The sequence below is a fragment of the Mastigoproctus giganteus genome, chromosome 6, assembly GCF_048544385.1.
Source record: "Mastigoproctus giganteus isolate SK-2022 chromosome 6, ASM4854438v1, whole genome shotgun sequence".
NCBI lineage: Eukaryota > Metazoa > Arthropoda > Arachnida > Uropygi > Thelyphonidae > Mastigoproctus > Mastigoproctus giganteus.
Window position 1 is genome coordinate 53817024 of NC_143580.1, and position 22648 is coordinate 53839671.

A 22648-nucleotide genomic window follows, 5' to 3' on the forward strand; every position below is an offset into this window, starting at 1 on the left:
TACACTCTTGATACTGTCAAACGGGGATAGTTCAATTTCTGTACTACCTCCGTGATAGAGTGACCCATGTGTCGGGCACCCACTATCACCCCTCTTTCGAAGTCTGTTAACTCATGACATTTATCTGTACTGATATCGAATTACTGTCTACTTGAATGCAGTAATGTAGTGTACCTATATACCCATCAAGTGGTGGGTTCGTGCACTAGTGAGAGGGGTGACAGCGTCATGTTGCCCAGGAATCAGATATTCCATGCTTTCAGTGTATAATATGTATACAATTGCAGTTTTACAATAAATGAAATAGAAGGAAAGTAAACCTACAGAATGAACTATTCTGTGCCTTGGTATAGTATGGCTTCCCCTTTTTTCATGTTCAAGATATTCACTAGTCATTTGGCTAAAATCCTTAAGAATGAGTGAGTTTATAAATGATTTAAAGGAGCCCTAAATTATTGTTATTTGTAGCTCCTGAAAGTAGTATAAATTCAATACTGATTTACAGATAAAGTTCAGCTTTATTAAGAAAGTAAGACTTAAAAGTAAGTGCAGTGCAGTACTTATAGAACAGAATTTTCTATTGCTCATGGCAGTTGTCTAATATTTTGAATTTAGCAGTTTCTTGATTAGGTATCTTGTTATAACATGGTTGCGTTATATCAGGGTGTTACAGTTTTGGGTTAAGGGAAATCTGCTCATTTTAGTTATGTTGTTGTTATTTGGTTTTTAGGAGCATTAGCAACTAAGGCCATATTTCTCCGGGGATATGTGGTGGTCATTCCCTGACCTTTCTGCATCCTCCGTATTTAGTGGTCATGGGCTTGAACCCCGGTCTAATCAAGAAGCGTGTGCTATGCACTGCTGCTCCTGCCCACCTGGCTACGGAGGCGCCTCATTTTAGTTATAAATAATGCCTGAATGCCTATGGCTTGCATAGTTATAAATAATATCATCTAGTGGTTGTGTAAAACTGTGGTGCTGGGAGGTAAAATGTTCCTTTTTGTGAAGCCATTCTTCTCTCCACTCTCATTAACCAATACTGAAAAATTTTGGAGACCAATTTGTAGACAAAAGCCATGCACTTCTGTTAGCCCCATACTATGGTACAGTCAGTTCTGCTATAATACAGTACGTGTTCCTAAAAATCGCTGCATTATGGTATTTTGCGCATTAAAAATAACAGGACTTATAGGAAAAATAGGGATAGAGGCAGAGTGCTCAAAAAAAATGTTCAGTCTGGTAAGTAAAACACCAAAATAAATTTGAAACCCAATAAAATCACTAACACAGGTTTAAACATCTTAAATTTCTAATAAATAAATAAATATTACAGTGAATATCACACTTTACCTTGATAAGATATGAAGTTTGTTTGATTGTTATTTCTGTTCACTGGCATTTTCTTTTTTTTGGATTGTAAAATTAAAACAGTAAAAAAAATAAGCAATCAGTAATGACGAACATGGGACATGTAAATTGCGCAAGCGAGACAAGTTTATGAAGCTTAAAAAAAAGGAATGAAGAGAAGATTCTGAAAATTTATTTACGTGTTTTATATGATTGATTTCACAGGCAAGTGGAATTTGGTGGGTTTTTACATTATTATGGAAACACAGTTTACCATAATAATGTAAAAACCCATCAAATTCCAGCTGTCGATATTATCACAAATGCAGTAAGATCGAGTTTTCTACCCTTTTATAATTAGATTGCACTAACTGAAAAGCCCAATAAATCGAGAACTGCAAGTTGTTTTATTGTTTTATGGTAGTGACCTCCAGAAATTTGCTCCTCTGCTCATGCTGTCACGCCTCACGAAATTTCTGTTTGAACAGAAAAATGTGAGCTCCTGAAAACATGAGTCTGCCTACAATATCATATGTTATCTTGTGAATATAGCAAATGACAACACTGTGTCTCTGACCAATACAACTGCACTAAATGGGAAATGTAGCTCTCACATGTTTGATGTTTGACATTTTGTAAACTTCATAAACTTGTATGTATTGCTGCACAGGTTGCTACGTTCAGCTTGGTGCCAGGTTTTGCACTCACCTAGTGTTACTTGCAGACGAAATTGCACATGAGCCAAAGTGGAAATTGCATTATACTCACATTGTTCCCTAATATGTCAGTCGCATTGGAGCAAATTCGCATTTGAAAATGCATGTTATTGCAGAACTGACTGTAGTTAGTTAATGAAGTTTTGTGGAGTGTTTTTATGTTGTAACTGTAAAAACTGTCTTTATGTAAAGCTAAAATTATAATAAATGAATGCTATCTTTTAAATAATAAATATTTACTACTTGTCATAATAAACAAGTATGTTTATTAGAAAAACAGTTTTGAAGCAGGGAAGCGATATATACTATGTATAAATGTGAATTTTGTATAAACCAACTTTGTATTGAAAGATTCTACTGTACGCACATATTACAAAAAAGGTGCTTTTTATTTTCACTTGGTAGTACTACTGGTCCAGATGTCAGCATTTGGCAACTAAGCAATTTTGTGAATAATGAAAAGGGACTAGACGGAAAATTAGCATTAATAGAGGCACACGATGCAAGAAAGCAAACTTATGCAGCATCAGCCAAAAAAAAAAAGCTCCAATTTCATCTCTCCATTCATTTCAAATACCTATCCAGCTCAGCCTTATATTCATTTAGGCTATCAACTTTCACAACAAAAAATGGAAGTCTTTTCCACCAGTCAACTACCTGCTGGCTAAAGGCAAATTTCCACACATCTATCCTACAACTGTCTTTCCTCAATTTGAATTTGTGCCCTCTCAAGTGATTATTCTGAGCAAGAGGAAGAATCTCATCAGCATTGAGCATGCTCAAACCATTCAAGGCTTTATACACCTCAGTCAGATCACCTCACAGGTGACTAGTCTCCAGACACTGTAATCTGCAAAACTTAAACCTTTCTTCGTAAGAGCAACCGTTTGTTTCATTCACTAATCTTGTTGCCCTTCTCTGTACTCGTTCCAACAGCTGTACATTCTTAAAATGAGGCCTCCAGACCTGTATACATTACTCAAGGTGTGGCCTGACCATCGCCTTATACAAGGGGATAATCACCTCCTTATCCCTGCTAGAAAAATTCTTGTATATGACAAGACACCATGAGCTACTCTTGCAGACAGTCTTCACTGCTCAGAAAACTTCATATCTGCCAGCACAATTACCCCCCGGTGCTTTTCATTCTCTATCACTGTCAGTGTAGTACCACAGAGTTGATACGTTGCTCTGGGGTTACTGCTTCCCATATGTAGTACTTTACATTTGTCAATGTTAAACTTCATTTGCCACCTCTCAGCCCATCTGCTCAACTTTTCTAGATCCTGTTGCAGCAGCATACTGTCATTAGTGTCATTAACAACTCTGCCAACCTTCATATCATCTGCAAACTTGGATATACCATCATCAATATCATTTATAAATACAGAAAACAACAATGGACCCAACACTGAACCCGGAAGGACTCCACTAATAACATTAGTCCACAAAGAGCAGTGTCCATTGATTACCATTCTCTGTTTTCTCCCACTCAACCATCCCTTTATCCATAGCAGCAATTTGACTCCAATGCCACACTGCTCCAATTTGTCCAGCAGCCTTCCATGTGCAACAGTATCAAAAGCCTTACTAAGATCCAAATATATGATATCAAAGTTATTCCCTGCATCCAGTTCCTTTGTGACCACATCATAGTATCCAATCAAATTGGTCAGACAAGACTTCCCCTTAACAAACCCATGCTGTGTCTGAGCTATAACTGAAGTCTCGTCTAGATCATCTAGACGAGACTTCAGTGATCTAGGTGCTTCTTTAACGAGTGCCTTCATTAATTTCCCTGGAACAGAAGTTAAACTAACTAATTACTTGCGTCGCCCTTTGATCCTCCTTTGTGAATTGGAGTCACATTTGCACATCTCCAGTCCATGGGTACATCCCGAGTCCAAGGAAGCTCTCATAATTATGGCTAAGGGTTTGCTTACTTCCTTTGCTGCCTAATTTAATATAACAGGATAGATCCCATCCACTCCAGGTGCCTTTCTTATGTTTATCTTCAACAATTTCTCCTCCACTTTCCTCTCAGTTATTACAAAATTATCTAGCTCACTGCCAGAGTTTAGTTCACTTCTGGCATTCCCCTCCCTGAACTCCTCATGTGTGAATGTAGATGCAAAATACTCATTTAATTTGTTAGCCACCTGAGCAGGATCATCAACAGTTGAACCATCGATATCCAGTGGACCAATCTGATTCATCCCCTCCCTTTTAGAGTTTATATAGGTAAAGAACTCTTTGCTGTTTTTCTTTGCATCCTGTGCCAAAGATTTCTCATAACCTGCCTTTGCCTGCCTAACCTCCTTTGTGACTTGGTTACAGACCAGCTTATATCTATTGTAGGCTTCCATGTCACCCATTAATTTATATGTATCCCATGCATTTTCCTTCCCTGCCACATATCTCATTAGTTCATCTAACATTCATTTAGACCTAAACCTTGAACAATATTTCTTAGTTGGTATGTAAAGTCTAGTAGCTTCCAAGATAATTTCTTTGAATGCTTCCCATTTTGAATTTGCTGTTGGTAACATCATTTGTCCCTCCATATAGAATTTAAATACTGATTCAGACCACCGTAGTCACCTTTACAAAAGCAAAAACCCTTCCCTTTATCCCTGATGGTAGTTACCTCTTTGAGTAAATCCCACTTCAGCACAATGTGATCACTGCCACCTAGTGGTTCCTTTATCTGCAGATTCTTAATGAATGAAGAATCATCATCATCATCATCATCAGCCATTTTCAATCCACTGCAGGATGAAGGCCTCTCCAGCAACTTTCCAGTTCCTTCTGTTTTGAGCACTGGCCATCCATTTACTACCCACAAACTCATGAATTTCATCTATCCATCTCCGCCTTTGTCTTCCAGGTTTTCTTCTAGCTCCTCTTGGATACCATTCTGTTATTTTCTTAGTCCATCTGTCATGTTTTCGAGCTATGTGTCCTGCCCAAGACCATTTTAGTTCTTTAGTTTTGATAAGAATGTCCTTTACTTGAGTTTGCTTCTTAATCCATGTGTTTCTCTTCTTATCTAACAGTCTGATTCCCAATATAATTCGTTCCATTCTCCGCTGAGTAGTTCTCAGCTTCTCTTCCATTCTTTTGGTGAGTGCCCAAGTTTCGCTTCCATAAGTCATGGTGGGGAGTATACATTGGTTCATTATTTTACGTTTCAGACAAACTGGGATATTGCTCTTCAGTATGTGATTATATTTCCTGAATGCTATCCATCCAAAATTTATTCTTCTCTTGACTTCCAGCCATTTATCATTATTACAGCTAATAACTTGTCCCAGATAAGTATATGACTCCACCTTTTCAATTACTGCTCCTTCAATCATTATTTCCCTTTCTGTGGCATACTTGTTCATCATTACTTTTGTTTTAGCCATATTCATCTTTAGTCCAAAATCCTTACTAACCGTGCATAACTTATTAAGATTTTCTTCTAGTTCTTTGGGATTGTGGCTTATGACCACAATGTCATCTGCAAATCATAAATGGTTTAGGTACTCTCCGTTCACATTGACTCCTCTCTGCGACCAGTCTAATCTTCTGAAAGCTTCCTCAAGGGCAGCAGTAAACAGCTTCGGAGATATTGTCTCCTTGTCGAACTCCTTTCTCGATTTTAAATTTCCTACTGTCTTTGTCTAGTCTAATAAAGGAGGTAGCACTCTCATATATTTTCTTCAAAATCATAATATATGGGGTATCTATGCCCTGTCTTTGCAGTGCCCGAAACATTGCCTTATGCTGTATGGAGTCAAATGCCTTTTCATAATCCACAAATGCCAGGCATAATGGTGTTTTATATTCATTTGCTTTCTCCATTAGCTGTGATATTACGTGAAGGTGATCCATAGTTGAGAATCCTGTCCTAAAGCCAGCTTGCTCTTTCGTTTGATTCTCATCAAGTATTCTTTCTAATCTGTTAGTAATGACCCTTGTGAACAACTTGTAGATGCGGGATAACAAGCTGATTGGTCTATAATTTCCAATTTCTGATTTATCTCTTTTCTTATGCAGCAAAACTATGATTGCATTATTCCACTGCTTAGGCGTCACACCTTTTCTAATGCACTTTGTGAAGAGCCTTGCCAGTTTTTGTGTTATATTTCTCTTCTTCCCAATTTTAACAACTCTACAGTAACTTCATCTTCCCCCGGGGCTTTCTGATTCTTCATTTTCTTCAATGCATGTTCTATCTCATCAGGAAGAATATCGGGTATGTTGTATGTGTTGCTACTTTGCAATCCATCTTCCCCACTGCTGGCCTCATTCCCATGCTCCTTGTATAATTCTGTATAGTAGTCTTCTGCTATTTGAATTATGCCTTCTCTGCTGTTTATAAGTACACCATCGCTATTCTTGAGTTTCAGTATCATTTGTCTTTCTGTATTACTGCTCATGGCTGCTGATTTAAATCCTTTGTTTTCCTTTAATGCTTGTTCTACTTTTCTTGTGTTAAATCTCCTTATGTCCTCTCTGAGTCTCTTTCTAATGGCTTTGCATAACTCAGTATACTCAATTTTCTCCCTGTCAGTGTTTTTCTTGCTTTTCATTTGTCGTCTTCAGTTCATCATGACAAGTGCACCTTGACTAATTTTTTCTTCTTTGGATTTCTTTTTCCATATAGGTTTCTTGGGCTTTATCACTTTCAGACAGTTGTAATATTCCTCGTCGATATCTTTGTCCTGAGCAGTCTGCAGAAGCTCAAACTTGTTCTTAAGTTCCAGTACATACTGCTTTTTCTCCTCTTCTGTTATCTGAAAGACCTTTGTATTATTTACTCGAGTCAGTTTTTTCCTTTCCTTTCCTACATCTATATCAAGTGTACATCTTACCATTCAGTGATCACTTCCAACATTTACCTTATTCAGGACGGTAACATCATTTACAATATATCTTCTGTTAGTGAGGATGAAGTCGATTTCATTAGTAGTTAATCCATTTGGACTTTTCCATGTCCACTTTCTGTTCACCCTTTTCTTGAAAAAAGTGTTTATTACTGACAGTCCTTGAGATTCTGCAAATTTCACAAGTCTTTCACCTCTTTCATTTCTTTCACCAATTCCAAAATTTCCTATAGTTCTCCTTTCTGCACTGTTTTGTCTTTTTCCAACCTTAGCATTGAAGTCCCCCATAATAATGGTGTAGTGGGTTTTCTGCTCATCTAGAAGACTCAATTTCGGTGTACATTTCTTCAACCTCTTCATCATCATGGCTCGATGTTGGTGCATAAATCATTATAATCTTTAGCTTGTACCTCTTAGAAATCTTGAGTATTAGTCTTGACACCCTTGGTGATGTACTTTTGAATTCCAAAATGTTGTTTTTAAAATCTTTATGGACCAGAAAGCCAACTCCACCTTCACTCCTTTCACTGTTTCCATTGGTTTACAGCAGATTTCCACTTGATAAACTTACAAGTGATTCATTTCTTCTTCTTGTTTCAGCCAAACTGATGATATTCCAGTTCACATTTTCTAATTCCTTTTCCTGCTCTAATATCCTGTCTTCACCGATGAGTGATCTTACGTTATAACAGGCCAAGTTCAGTTTCCGTGCATGGCAGCCTGGTCGTACCCAGAGATTCTTAGCACCCTCTGCTTCCACTCTGATCCTCTCGCTGCCGTAAGAGGGAGAGTGAAAGCTGCCGAGGACTGAGGGCCATTTGTTTTGTTGTGCTGTCATATTCTGGAGGGTTTGGTCTTTTCCTCTTCACGCTGACCAGGCATCTTGAAGAGAACCACTCTACACGTTCGTTGACACCTAAGTGACGTAACAGGGCTTACCATCGAGAAGGTGTGCATGAGTGGATTTTAGGGAGGCAGACCAACCGGACTTCTCCTAAATCTTCTGTAATAGAGAGATATTGGATCCATCAGTGTTTTAGGCTGAGTGTCTGATAATACATAGGATACCTGTTCTCCCTCTAAGTCCCCATGAAGAATCACTACTAATAATTAGATCAAGAGTATTACTCCCTCTAGTTGCCTCCCGAACATGCTGATGTAGAAAACAATCATCCAATAAATCCACAAAAGTCTTGCTAGTTTGTGAGTGACCAACCCACAAATTCCAGTCAATATTCGGGAAACGAAAATCCCTCATTATAAGACTGTCTGATTTACTGGCCCACTCTATTTCCCTGTACTGTTTTTATTATACTCATCAGAGTCATTAGGCCTATAGCACACTCCTACTCTCTCAATTTTGATCTCCCAATGCTTATGTCACACCAAACTGACTCGATATAGCACTGTCCAGCATTGTCGACTGACTGTACCTCCTTGGATTTTATGTGTTTCTTAACTAATAGCATAATCCCTCCTCCCTTTCTATCCTGTCTATCCTTCCTGTACACATTGTACTTTTCAAATTGCAGTTCTGCATTCCTTATATCTGTGTGACACCACGACATCCCAACAATATCAGCTTTAGATGTTTTGACCAACACTTCAAATTCATCAAATTTGTTTACCAAACTCCCAGCATTGGTGTACACACAAGTATACATGCACCTGTTCCTATTCTTAACTATCTTAACACAACCCATGTGTTTACTTGTACTACAATGACTCCCAGCAGTCTCTTAAGTCCCCTGCATCTTGTTTTCTAGGCTGCTGTTCATTCCAATAGAAGCAGTGCAAGAATCACTTTCACCTCTGCCAGCGGCTACTGTTAATCTATTAGTCCATGTATCCCGCCAATCTAGCAGTTTTCCGACCCACTTAACACTGCCTCGATATCATCAGCAAATATTCTTGCACCCTTTCTATTTAAGTATATCCCATCCCTGTAGAAGCGGTCTCTTCCGTTAAAAAGCACAGACCAGGCTGAGAAAAATTCTAGCCTCCTTGAGCCTTGCACGGTCTCTCCAGGGCTGAATTGATCAACAAGGCTTTCATCATATACTTCCTCCTATCATGTCTGGGCAGAATTGCAGGCACTTTCAAATTCAACCCTAATTCACAGCTTTTTTTTCAACAGTGACCTGTATGTGTTTAGTAATTCCGTCGGTCTCCTAATCTTAATATCAATAGTTCCAACATGTACAACAATATCATCTTTTGTGTCTTTAATCATGCTCAAAGGTAGACAAGGTATGAGTTATGGGGTTTGTCTAGTTATATTAAAAGAAGTAGCAAGACAGGTTGTCAAATCTTTGGGAATATACCTGTGTTCAGGAAAAAGTCCTTATCAGTTGGAAGTATGCAAATCTCTCCAAATTGCAAAGGTTGTTTGAGGGAGAAATGGATAACCACAGATCTGTAAGTTGAAGGTTTTTGGTGAGAAAAATTATGGGGTTTCTGATTAGAGATGAATGGCAAGAGAATCTGAACAGGAGCAGAATTGCACAGTAAACCTAGCATGTTTCTTTCTTAATAGGAAACTAATGTGTAACTAAGCTGATTCTACTGTGAAGTTATCACAAAGAACTGCATGAAAAGAATGACATAGTCCATTTAGATAAGTTTTTATCATCATGAACTATTTTCCTGTTTTGTTAAGTTTATAATAAAATGTAAGTAGTGTATACTAGATATGGATACTCGCTGATAACTATTCGTAGTGATAGGCAGAATGTTTTCTGTTTCATATGCTCCATTTCAAAAGTTGAAAGCGAAAAGTCAAAAGTGAAAGGGAGAATTTTGCAAGAAAAAATTTTCTCTATTTATATTGAAATAGAATATTCCATAAATATTTAGAGGTCCGAGGGAAGCTTCTCTGTTTTGTTTAAGTTGGAGAGAACTGTAATTATTTAAATGGTGATTAACAGTGGCTTTAGCTATTGTTAGTACTTTTATATACTGTATTAACCAAGCTCTTTCATTTTTTTTTTTTTTTTTAGATGTTTTTATGTGTATCCAGGTCAGATAGGTAAAGCAGTCAATAATTTAAGTATAAGAAGTTTTTTCCCCCCTTAAATATCTGTACAAATATAGAATGATGAAAGCAACTGAATACACTTGTGATTTAAGTATTATCAAACCCACTCTATCCAAGAGGTATATGATTCACTATGATGGTATAAATCAGTCTTGGTTTGTAATAGTCAGAATAAGCCCTCTTTCTTCTAATGTGTGTTTGGCACCATTGATCTATCTTCCTCTTGATCTGCTTTTGGGTCTAGTATCATTCAGTGTGTTTAGCCAGTCTCCCTTCTTTCATTCTCTTTAAAAACCCACACCATCACAACTTTGTTTTGCTCTCTTTGATTTCATATTCATTACCTTGAGATTTTTTTCTTATTTTCTCATTTGTAATATGGTCTTGCCATTGTTTTCATCTGTTAGTTCTATTTATTTTTCTTAAAACTAATTTCAGAAGGTTCTAATTTTCAATTAATTCCCTTATTTCTTACCCGGCTTTCAGCTCCAGAGGTTAAAATGGGCTTAAAAACAAAATTGTGTTACAAATATCTAATCTTGTTTTTTTGGCTAATTTTTCTTCTACTCCAAAAGAATTTAACTGGCTTCCTGCTTTACTTATTCTGTTATTTATTTCCATGTTGAATCTTCATTAATGACTGCTTACTATATTTTACTGCTTACTCTTTACTATACTGCTTACTATATTATATTATATTATTATATAATATTATATAATATTATTATATAATATAATATTATATTATATTATATTATACTGCTTACTATATTTTACTGCTTACTCTTTAAATTTTCATTACATATCCACCTTTCATAAGTTTTGTTTTTGTGTAACTAATTTTAGAAAATTTCAGAGATTCTTACAAAAAAAAATCTTGCAAAATACTTTTAACAGAACATTAGCATCTGCATATAATCATGATCTGATTACAGTAGAAATTTGATTATCCTAACCACCGCTGCCCCCCAAAAAATTACAGTATCTACTTTTAGTGCACTAGTTATGCTGAAATATTACTCCTGCTGCTTAATGCATTCATTTTCGATTATTTATTCAAAGATATATGCAGTATAGCATAGAAATAGTCTTAATTTGTTATCACAGGAGTTAAAAATCATATGTTGGCTTTAGCAGCTGTTTGGATCCAGGACAGTCTCCCGTGACAAGTCTTGCATTCCTTGCTGTTACCAGAGGGAGATGAAGAAATTGTAGTTGAGTTTTTAAAGAAGCTCAACATCAAGGATTGTTACTACATTTTAGAAGATGCCTGGAACATGTTGTCTGAGGGAAATCTGAAAAAGGCATGGCATAAACTTTGGGGTGCTGCTGAAGAGACAGTCGCACATGTGCAAGATTTGAATGAAGATGTAGGTGAGATTGTAACTTTATTTCAAGGGATTCCTGGGTTTTCTGAGTGTGGGCAAGATGATGCAGGGGCATAGTTAAACAACGATGCTGATGATCCTGGTTATCATATTTTAACTGAAGAAGAAATTGTTGCATTAGTCCAGGATGAAGAACATGCTGACTTTAACCAAGGTGATTCTGATGATGAAGAAGAGGAAGCAGGAAATGGGTCCACTCATGCAGAAGCCTTCACTGCACTAGAAACTGCAGTGGCATGGTGTGAGCAACAGTCTGAATGCAGTTCTATGGAGATACTGCTGTTAAAGAGAATGAGAGAAATCGCCACGAAAAAAGACAATCTCTCGTGGTTCAAAGAAGAATTCAAGATTACATATTTTAAAAAATAAACCTCCCAAGGTTCATTATACTCTTATTTGTATGCAATTATTTGTGTTTGTTTATTTCTGTTTATGTAAAAAAAAAAAAAGTGTGATTTATAGTTGAAACCATGTAAAACAATTAGGTAAGTTCAAAATAAATATAACGTACATTGTTTTTTCAAAACGTTTTGGTTATTATTTACAAACCATTACTTAAATCAATTATTTTTTATATTACTTCATATTTCAAAATACACTAGTAATAATAATCTTGCGTACAGTAATTTAATTTTAGGCCTAATTACACTTTGTTTCATATAAACTGGGTATTCCAATGTATGCTTGATTATCCGAATTGTTTGATGAACCAACCCTGGTCCCAGTTAGTTCAGATAATCGACGTTTTACAGTATTACATTTTCCACACTAAACTTTATCAGTAACTTACACTTTTATTAAATGGTCTCATGACAGTAGTAAAAAGAATGGGCAGTATGCTGCAATTCTTCCTTACTCCTTTCACTTTAAGACATTTTCTAATGTTTCCTTCAATTCTAAGTGCAAATTTGACACACTTTTTGTTCCCCCTTCCCAAAAGATTATCCTCTATGCCATGTTTTTCTACAAGGAAGAGCAGATTTTGAGATACTTGGTCATATTCTTTTTCAAGATGACCAGATCCTAAATACAATTTAACAAATATATGATAATTATTTGTTCTTATTACGTTCCCAAGACTTTTCTATAATTTTTTCCCCCTTAAATATCTGTACAAATATAGAATGATGAAAGCAACTGAATACACTTGTGATTTAAGTATTATCAAACCCACTCTATCCAAGAGGTATATGATTCACTATGATGGTATAAATCAGTCTTGGTTTGTAATAGTCAGAATAAGCCCTCTTTCTTCTAATGTGTGTTTGGCACCATTGATCTATCTTCCTCTTGATCTGCTTTTGGGTCTAGTATCATTCAGTGTGTTTAGCCAGTCTCCCTTCTTTCATTCTCTTTAAAAACCCACACCATCACAACTTTGTTTTGCTCTCTTTGATTTCATATTCATTACCTTGAGATTTTTTTCTTATTTTCTCATTTGTAATATGGTCTTGCCATTGTTTTCATCTGTTAGTTCTATTTATTTTTCTTAAAACTAATTTCAGAAGGTTCTAATTTTCAATTAATTCCCTTATTTCTTACCCGGCTTTCAGCTCCAGAGGTTAAAATGGGCTTAAAAACAAAATTGTGTTACAAATATCTAATCTTGTTTTTTTGGCTAATTTTTCTTCTACTCCAAAAGAATTTAACTGGCTTCCTGCTTTACTTATTCTGTTATTTATTTCCATGTTGAATCTTCATTAATGACTGCTTACTATATTTTACTGCTTACTCTTTACTATACTGCTTACTATATTATATTATATTATTATATAATATTATATAATATTATTATATAATATAATATTATATTATATTATATTATACTGCTTACTATATTTTACTGCTTACTCTTTAAATTTTCATTACATATCCACCTTTCATAAGTTTTGTTTTTGTGTAACTAATTTTAGAAAATTTCAGAGATTCTTACAAAAAAAAATCTTGCAAAATACTTTTAACAGAACATTAGCATCTGCATATAATCATGATCTGATTACAGTAGAAATTTGATTATCCTAACCACCGCTGCCCCCCAAAAAATTACAGTATCTACTTTTAGTGCACTAGTTATGCTGAAATATTACTCCTGCTGCTTAATGCATTCATTTTCGATTATTTATTCAAAGATATATGCAGTATAGCATAGAAATAGTCTTAATTTGTTATCACAGGAGTTAAAAATCATATGTTGGCTTTAGCAGCTGTTTGGATCCAGGACAGTCTCCCGTGACAAGTCTTGCATTCCTTGCTGTTACCAGAGGGAGATGAAGAAATTGTAGTTGAGTTTTTAAAGAAGCTCAACATCAAGGATTGTTACTACATTTTAGAAGATGCCTGGAACATGTTGTCTGAGGGAAATCTGAAAAAGGCATGGCATAAACTTTGGGGTGCTGCTGAAGAGACAGTCGCACATGTGCAAGATTTGAATGAAGATGTAGGTGAGATTGTAACTTTATTTCAAGGGATTCCTGGGTTTTCTGAGTGTGGGCAAGATGATGCAGGGGCATAGTTAAACAACGATGCTGATGATCCTGGTTATCATATTTTAACTGAAGAAGAAATTGTTGCATTAGTCCAGGATGAAGAACATGCTGACTTTAACCAAGGTGATTCTGATGATGAAGAAGAGGAAGCAGGAAATGGGTCCACTCATGCGGAAGCCTTCACTGCACTAGAAACTGCAGTGGCATGGTGTGAGCAACAGTCTGAATGCAGTTCTATGGAGATACTGCTGTTAAAGAGAATGAGAGAAATCGCCACGAAAAAAGACAATCTCTCGTGGTTCAAAGAAGAATTCAAGATTACATATTTTAAAAAATAAACCTCCCAAGGTTCATTATACTCTTATTTGTATGCAATTATTTGTGTTTGTTTATTTCTGTTTATGTAAAAAAAAAAAAAGTGTGATTTATAGTTGAAACCATGTAAAACAATTAGGTAAGTTCAAAATAAATATAACGTACATTGTTTTTTCAAAACGTTTTGGTTATTATTTACAAACCATTACTTAAATCAATTATTTTTTATATTACTTCATATTTCAAAATACACTAGTAATAATAATCTTGCGTACAGTAATTTAATTTTAGGCCTAATTACACTTTGTTTCATATAAACTGGGTATTCCAATGTATGCTTGATTATCCGAATTGTTTGATGAACCAACCCTGGTCCCAGTTAGTTCAGATAATCGACGTTTTACAGTATTACATTTTCCACACTAAACTTTATCAGTAACTTACACTTTTATTAAATGGTCTCATGACAGTAGTAAAAAGAATGGGCAGTATGCTGCAATTCTTCCTTACTCCTTTCACTTTAAGACATTTTCTAATGTTTCCTTCAATTCTAAGTGCAAATTTGACACACTTTTTGTTCCCCCTTCCCAAAAGATTATCCTCTATGCCATGTTTTTCTACAAGGAAGAGCAGATTTTGAGATACTTGGTCATATTCTTTTTCAAGATGACCAGATCCTAAATACAATTTAACAAATATATGATAATTATTTGTTCTTATTACGTTCCCAAGACTTTTCTATAATTTATCTTAGTGTGAATAATTATTTGTTCTAAAACCTGATTGTTCTCCAAGGTTACTTCTAACCTTTTTCTCTAAGGTACTTGCATAGATTGAGCAGTGAAATTCCACCATCATTTCTACATTTAGTTTATTTCCATTTTTATATATTAGTACAATTAATGTGTTGCTCCTGTCTTCTGCAACTTGTTATTTTGAAATTGACCTCTGGATAACATGATGTAACCATCATGTCACTGATTTCCCTTAAGTTTTCAGTATTTTGTATCTGATATCATCTACACTGGCTTACTTTCCATACTTGATATCTTCCATGATCATTTCTATATCAGTAACAGGTAGTATCCAAAAATTTCCCATTTCAATTTTTTATCTCTTCTTCAGTGATGTCTTTAGCTCCTTTTTTTTTAATATACAGCAAGCCCCGTTACAATGCGGTTCGCTTTACGCTGATTTGCTATAACGCTGTTCTTATATTATAAACCGTATCTGACTATTACGCTGTCACAGATCACTATAACGCTCTTTTACAGATTGCATTTTTGGCATATTTAACGAAATCGTTTAATTTAATGGAGTTGATCGCTTGAAAATGAATACCAAAACAGCATTAAAACGTTTCCCACGCTAATTTAATTGCAGTACAGTGAGTTGTTAGGTAGTTCTGAGATCAACATTTTAAAAAATGATCAAGTATATTGCTTGTAATATTTGCGTTATATGCATTTATCCGAAGTCTAGTCATCACTCAGTACGGTATTAGACATTGTGCGAAATGGGCAGTTTACTTGAACATTGAATCATAATTAATGCAACCAATGCAGTTACATTTTCGAAGAGTTAATAATGGCCGATAAGAAAGAAAAAGCAACAACGCTGGGCACAGTACAAATACTATAAATGTAAGAAAAAGACTGAATTTGAAAATTATATTAGACGTTTTGAAGCGAATCGATTCCGATCAAAGACAAGCGGATGTATGTCATAATTTAAGACTTGCAAGTTTAACTGTAAGAACAATTATATAAAAAAAATAAAGAATTGATTTTAGCAGCGGGAAAGATAGCTGTTCCACTGCAAGCAACTAGGGCTAGGCCGGCTATTAGGATTGAAAAGGAAAGACTTTAACTAATTTTATTGAAGATAATATACAATGCAGAATTCAGTTAAGTTAAATATTATAAAAAGAGAGAGAGAGAGAGAGAGAGAGAGAGAGAGAGAGAGAGAGAGAGAGAGAGAGAGAGATTAACCAATATAATGATCTGAAAGAAAACACACAAAAAAAAAAAAAAGAAAAAAAAAGTGGAACCATTTAAAACTAGTAAGAGCTGGTTGAATAGATTTAAAATCCAAGGAGAAGCCACAAGTGCAGAACAAGGAGCCGAAACTTTCAAAAAAGAACTTGTTAAAATTATTGAAGAGGGGTATTATGTGTTATACTTCTCAACAAGTTTTTAATATAGATGAAGCAGGACTTTTGTGGAAACAAATGCCTAAAAGAAGTTTCATATTGAAAGAACAAAAAAACATGCCAGATTTCAAAGCGGCGAAGGATCGGTTGACTTTATTGTTGGGTGGTGACACTGTGGGGAATTTAAAATTAATAACCCTTATAGTTTATTTGGAAGAGGGCCAAAGTTCAACCCAAAATCGACACATTTTTCATGATTAAATTTATCAATTAAATTAAATCAATTTAGATCAATTAAATTCATGATTTTAATTGGAATTAAGTTTAATTTTGATACGTAAGTAGTTACCACATAATTATATACGTATGTAATGCAGAATATTTTATATGTACAAATATTTGAATATTAAATATTTTGACCGACATTTGTGCATCTTTTCACTACCGTTTATTATTGATTAGGAAATATCTTGTGGCACCGACCACAACTCACAAATACATATGTTACCTTATGGGAATGCGGCGCTCGCTTAGCGCGGATTCACTTAGCGCTCTGTTTTTCCGGAACGAATTATCAGCGTTAAGCGGGGGTCACCTGTATCATCAAATTATTTACTCATTTCTTCTAAAATACCCTATTCCAAGATTTTAAATAAACACTAAAACATTTTGGTGTTATATTTAAAATAATATAAAAACTGCCCTCTTGCACTTTTTTCTATTGCAATAAGGATTTATTAGATTTTTTTGCCAAAAATTTCTTATAATATTTTTTATTTCCTCTGATTACCTCTTCAGCTTAGGTCCACCATGATGGCATTCTGAATTTCCTCTCTTTACAAACCTTTTCTCCATATACATTTTTTATATTCTTAAATTTTTACTATTCTTTGTTTAAAGTTATGGGATGACATTGAACTTTTGAATAAGAAGGTTTCTACATTTAAAGGTTGTTGCCAAATCCAAGAGTTTTTGATTTTTGTCTAATTTAACACTTTTTTTCTATACCTACTTATTTTTTGCACTAGTTGTATTGAGCAAATTAAAAATTTGCTCAATACATAATGATGGTCACTCACATTCTGAGATTCTTTTTATGTTGTATCTTTTACTACTTCTTAAAGATCATTTTATATAATGATATAGTCAGTATACTTTTCTTGTTTTTGTTGTGCTCCCTCTATGCCAACTGGCTATCTTATGTTGAAATACTTTTTGTAATTTAGAGTGCATGGCTTGCACAGAATTCTAGTATCCTTTTTCATTATTTTTAGATTTTCCTTTCTCTCCAAATTACTTAAAATATTTTTATAGCTATAATTGTCATTTCTACCATGCTATTTAACTCTCCACCCATCACTGTTTTTCTTTTGACATTAGTTTTTACTGTTCTTTCTAAAATATTAAACTCTTTAATTCATTTATTTATTTTTTGTGCCATGTACACAAGACAGATTTCACCACCCAATTTTTCATTTTGAATTTTGTCCAATTAGAGTCAATTAACTTTCTTCCAAATTAATTCTAAAAGCTATTGCCACACTTTCCTTGTACTGTATCTTACTTTCAGAATAAATTCATTTATAATTATTTTAAGCTGCAGTTCATCTGTAATCATCCTTTTGGTTTCTGTGATACTTGCTGTTCTGATATATTGAGTTTATCCTGTAAATTCCACTCTGCTATTTAAGTTTCTAATGTTGATGGTACATATTTTAATGGTTGTTCCAGTAGTGTATTTAGGACTGTCTGTGTCCTGGTTTCCCTGGCATGCACAGTGGGAACTTATTGATCTAGGCTATGTCTCAGTTGCCTTTCTACCATGGTGATAAGGTTTTAGCCTATGATTTTTCCATTTGGTTGGCTTAGTCCCAAATTTGCAGTCCATATTTGTTCATCCAGTTGACATATTGCTCCCTACTAATAAGTTAAACAATAAAAAGGTGAAGAATGGACATTGGATCTGGATCCCAGTCAGTTCCTCATAAGCCTAGTTTGTGAGATATTGGGTGTCATCTTCTGGTTAGATAGCTTAAGACCATTCAGTAACCTGTGTTGCAGTATTTCTAGTTAAAAATTACCAGTAAGAGTAAAGATCTCAGGAAAGAGGGTCTTTATTTGACAATTATTCAGGTGAATTCTTGGAGTGACTGTTTTGGGACATTATGCTGTCATGTATGCATTGCATTATTGAATATGTTTTGAATTCTTTTACAGTGATTAGAAATTCACTGCACACTAATAACTATTTCTAACTGTATAATTAAAGCTGTTTAAACTGTTGAAATTTTTACCTGAAATATATTTTCATATTAACAATAATTTTTATGTATATTGCACAGAGAAGTATTATATGAAGATGAAGCTTTCACAGAACGCAAGTTGGCAGCACTTGTTGCATCTAAGGTGAGTTTCACTTAAAAGCCTGCATATATATGTGTGCACTGTAGATATAGTTTTTTTATTCTGCAGTTTATAAAAATGGATCTGTAATATTTAATTCTCCCATTATCATGATTTTAAATGAATGATTTTCTTTTGAAGTTAGTTCCATTTAATATACTGATTAAAATTATACAAAACACCATAATTTTAATAGTTAATTATTCTTTGAAGAATTTGCAACATTACTGCATTATCCAGTCTAATGGAATCTATGCCAGTCCCCTGATCACATGCAGCAACCAAACTAATCCCTGTGACATTAGTGAATTTGTTGCTTGTTTGTTGGGAAGCCCTGGCTTGAATCCTGTCTGAAACCAGAGGATTATTTTAAAGGTCTCTTCAGTTGAGACTACAGTCAATTTCAGCTGCAGGTAGTAGGGGTTCACTTGCAAAGTTTTCTAGATTCTTCAGCCTGCAAAATATGCAAATTACTCTATGGGCATGTATTTACACAGACATAATTTATGGTAGAGACCATTTGAACTGGCACACTATGATCAAAGTAGTTTGAGCCAAGAACCTCCAAAGCAAGCAACTCAACTAATACAGAAGGGGAAATTGAATGATGACTTGGATTATATATAAACCTACAAGCTCATCCATGGTGTCATATATCATATAGGTCTAATTATTATTTAAAAAAAAAAGGATTAATTCATAGCTGTGTGTACAGAGTATCTTTAAATTTACTACAGTGGAATGAGATTACCTAAATATTTGTGAGGAACAAGTATTAAAATATTTATGTGGAACAGGTCCGTTCAGCTATTATCTGTTCCTTCTGTTACTTCTCTTAGTTCCAGTGTAGCTGAGTGGTTAACTAAAAGAGTGCAGAAGCATACATGTTTGAGTGGACTGTGGTTCAGGTATGTGTGACTGCTGAATGTAGTTAATGATTATATTCACTAGAAAAATGGCTAATTGTGAGCTCCTGTCACCTGATGGAGTATAAACTAAAATATGATATACCAGAGTAAAAACACAATATTAATCATATATATATATATATAGAAACTATATATTTGACCTCCTTCCTATCCCAAAACACAATTAAGAAGGTATAGTATAAGTTTATAAATATTTGTCATTAATACTATTATCACTAACCTAAATTATCTTCTTCTTCTTTAATGCTGCCGAATGGCGTTTGCGACTTCGTTTTGATATTGTTCTCTGTCTAGCGCTGCGTGTAGAATTTGTGCTGTTGTCATGTGAAGCCAGGTGTTGATGTTATCTAGCCATGCCATTTTCGGTCTGCCTGGGCGTTTCTTGCCTTCGATCTTTCCCTCCAGGATGAGTGGTAGTAGGTGATATTTTTGTTGGTTCCTAGCGATGTGACCTAGGTATTTGCATTTCCTGCTGATGATGGTTTTGAGCAGGTCCCGTTCCGTGTGCATGTCCTGCAGGACCTGTGCGTTGGTTATCTTGGCTGTCCACGGAATTTTCAGCATTCTTCGGTAGAGCCACATTTCGAAGGCCTGGAGCTTTTTTGTAGTGGCTGATGTTAGAGTCCAGGTTTCTACACCGTAGAGCAGTATTGGCCAGATGTAGCATTTCAATGTGCGTAATTTGAGCACGATGTTCAAGCTTCTGTCGGTGAGGAGGGTTCTCCATTTGGTGAATGCCTGCCTGGCTTGTTCAATTCTGCTTTTGATTTCGGCCTCATGGTTCAGCTGGTCATCAATGAGTACTCCGAGAATTCTAACGTTCCATGTAGCTAGTTTCAGAAAATTCTTCGACGCAAGCTCGGAGATTCTTAGCACCCCTGCCCCATTCAAGGGACGCCGAGACTCGGGGCCGTGGTTTATTTTGCTTGCTATCATTGAAGTTTTCAAGGGAAGGATAATCCAGGTAGTTTCCCGTTGCTTTCTTGGATCACAATTTAGTTGAAAAGGTCGTGTGTGGACCTTTTGAAACGGGTTTCGTCTGACGTCTCCACTGAAACCTTTCCGCCATGGAAGGCCCTTCTGGGAGCATATATCTTTCGGTGCTTTAGTAGTTTAACAAATTAACAAATTAAACTACTAAACCTGCTGCAGCCATATAAATGGAGTAGCTCTTATTCAGTGATGAAGCTGCCTCGTGATGTCATAATTTTACGCAATTTATGCCGAATTTCTAGTCACCACTGACCAAGCCAGGTGGCACTGCTGTAGTTTTATCTCCTGGAACATCCAAATGGCTGACTCGGTAAAATTACTGTGACCTTGAAAATACCAATAATGTATAACTCAGCAAAACGTGAGTATTTTTAAATACAATTTGGTATCCTGAAAACTTCTACATCAAAGCTGTCATGTAGCACAACTATTCTACTAAGAATTCCCAGTGACTGATTATAGTTCCTTAAAAATTTAATGACCTTGAAATTTCCTATGTCCGAACATAACAATGATAACCATTTTAAAAAGTTCAGTCCGAAAAATAAAACCACGTTTAGGTCTCAAATCTTAACCTATCACTCACCCACACTTATTTTATCTAAAATATAACTTCTTTTTGAGCAACACTTCCGAAAACCTTCTTTATTTATTAATTTTTAAGAGCGCACTAATTTAGCTAGCATACAGCTGGTGCCACCAGCGCCATACAGCTGGTGCCACCAACCTAAATTATAGTAATCTTTATTGTACTGTTATATGCATACAATACAATATCCCATCACAGCTGTACAGTTAGAAGTTACACAGAAATTACAGTTATGGTGTTCTACATGTGACATAGAGAATAAAAATTAAAATACAATACATCATTAAAATAAACGATATCTTGTACCTATGAAAAGTAGGATATGGACAACTTAAATGCAAACATAATATACCAGAGAAGCAAACTTGGGCAGGTCATCTGATTCTTATCAGCTCTCCAGTTGCTGAGCCAGTTATGACAGGGCCCTGGTCATCAATGCCTGTAAATGCCTCAAATGTTCCTGGCAAAGAAACCAGAATTTGTCTGTGACAGTCTTTCAGTCATGGCTAGTTACATCCCTGGTAAGTGAATGCAAACTAGTGGAAGAAGCAAAGTTGATTTATAACTTGCTCAGATTTTACATATGTTAGAACCACAGGAAACAGGAGTTGATCCATTTTTGGTCTAAGGGAGAGTGAAGCCTAAGGATAAATGGATATTTTCCTGTGACAGAATTTCCAGCTGTTTGGGGAGCTGATATAGCCTTTCATTTCTACTGTGACTCAGTCTTTTCATGTAGATTTGATTTTGGTGCGGAAAAAAAATTTTTTTTTTTTTTTTTTTTTCATAATAAAATGTTATTTATATTATATGTATTTTGTAGTGCTGAACATAATTTTGCTATCACATCTGGTTTTGAAAAAAATTAACATTTTGTGTTTTGTTAGTTTATTAAGAAATCATTTAACAAAATGTGAACTTTTATGAGTTTAATGTTTTGAGACTAATTTTCACTTGAATGTTTGAATTGTTATCTACTTCTGAGCAGGTAGCAGCGTGAGAGATTCGTGATTATGTGCTGCTGCTTTCTTGTGTGTGTGTGTGTGTGTGTGTGTGTGTGTGTGTGTGTGTGTGAGAGAGAGAGAGAGAGAGAGAGAGAGAGAGAGAGAGAGAGAGAGAGGGGGGGGGGGGGAGAAGAGAGAGAGAGAGAGAGAGACCTGGGGAGCCCTTTTCAGATATTTTCTTGTTCTGTTCCTGTTGCATGAAAATTTCTTAGTCTTCCATTTGAGGTTAAATGTGGGAGGGGATAGATATTCTTGTTGATGTTCATGGAGACTGGATTGAATCATCAAGGCTTCCATATACCCTTCTTGTCTGGTGGTGTTGGACTAATGTTGCATTGATTATAGACCTGAAGTTCTCTAGCAGTGCTATGGAAAGACACGTCACTCACTGTCAAGTTCTTGCTATTTGTGAGCT

The 22648-nt window shown here is 35.4% G+C and overlaps 1 protein-coding gene across 1 annotated transcript in view; it reads left to right on the plus strand.

Moving 5' to 3' along the window:
* Rpn2 (Regulatory particle non-ATPase 2) overlaps positions 1-22648 on the plus strand; it is a 459562-nt gene that overhangs the window by 19616 nt on the left and 417298 nt on the right. Inside the window, exon 3 of the mRNA XM_090375965.1 lies at positions 18658-18721. Within this exon, the coding sequence (XP_090232091.1) occupies positions 18658-18721 (64 nt within the window). The remainder of the gene's footprint in view (positions 1-18657; positions 18722-22648) is intronic.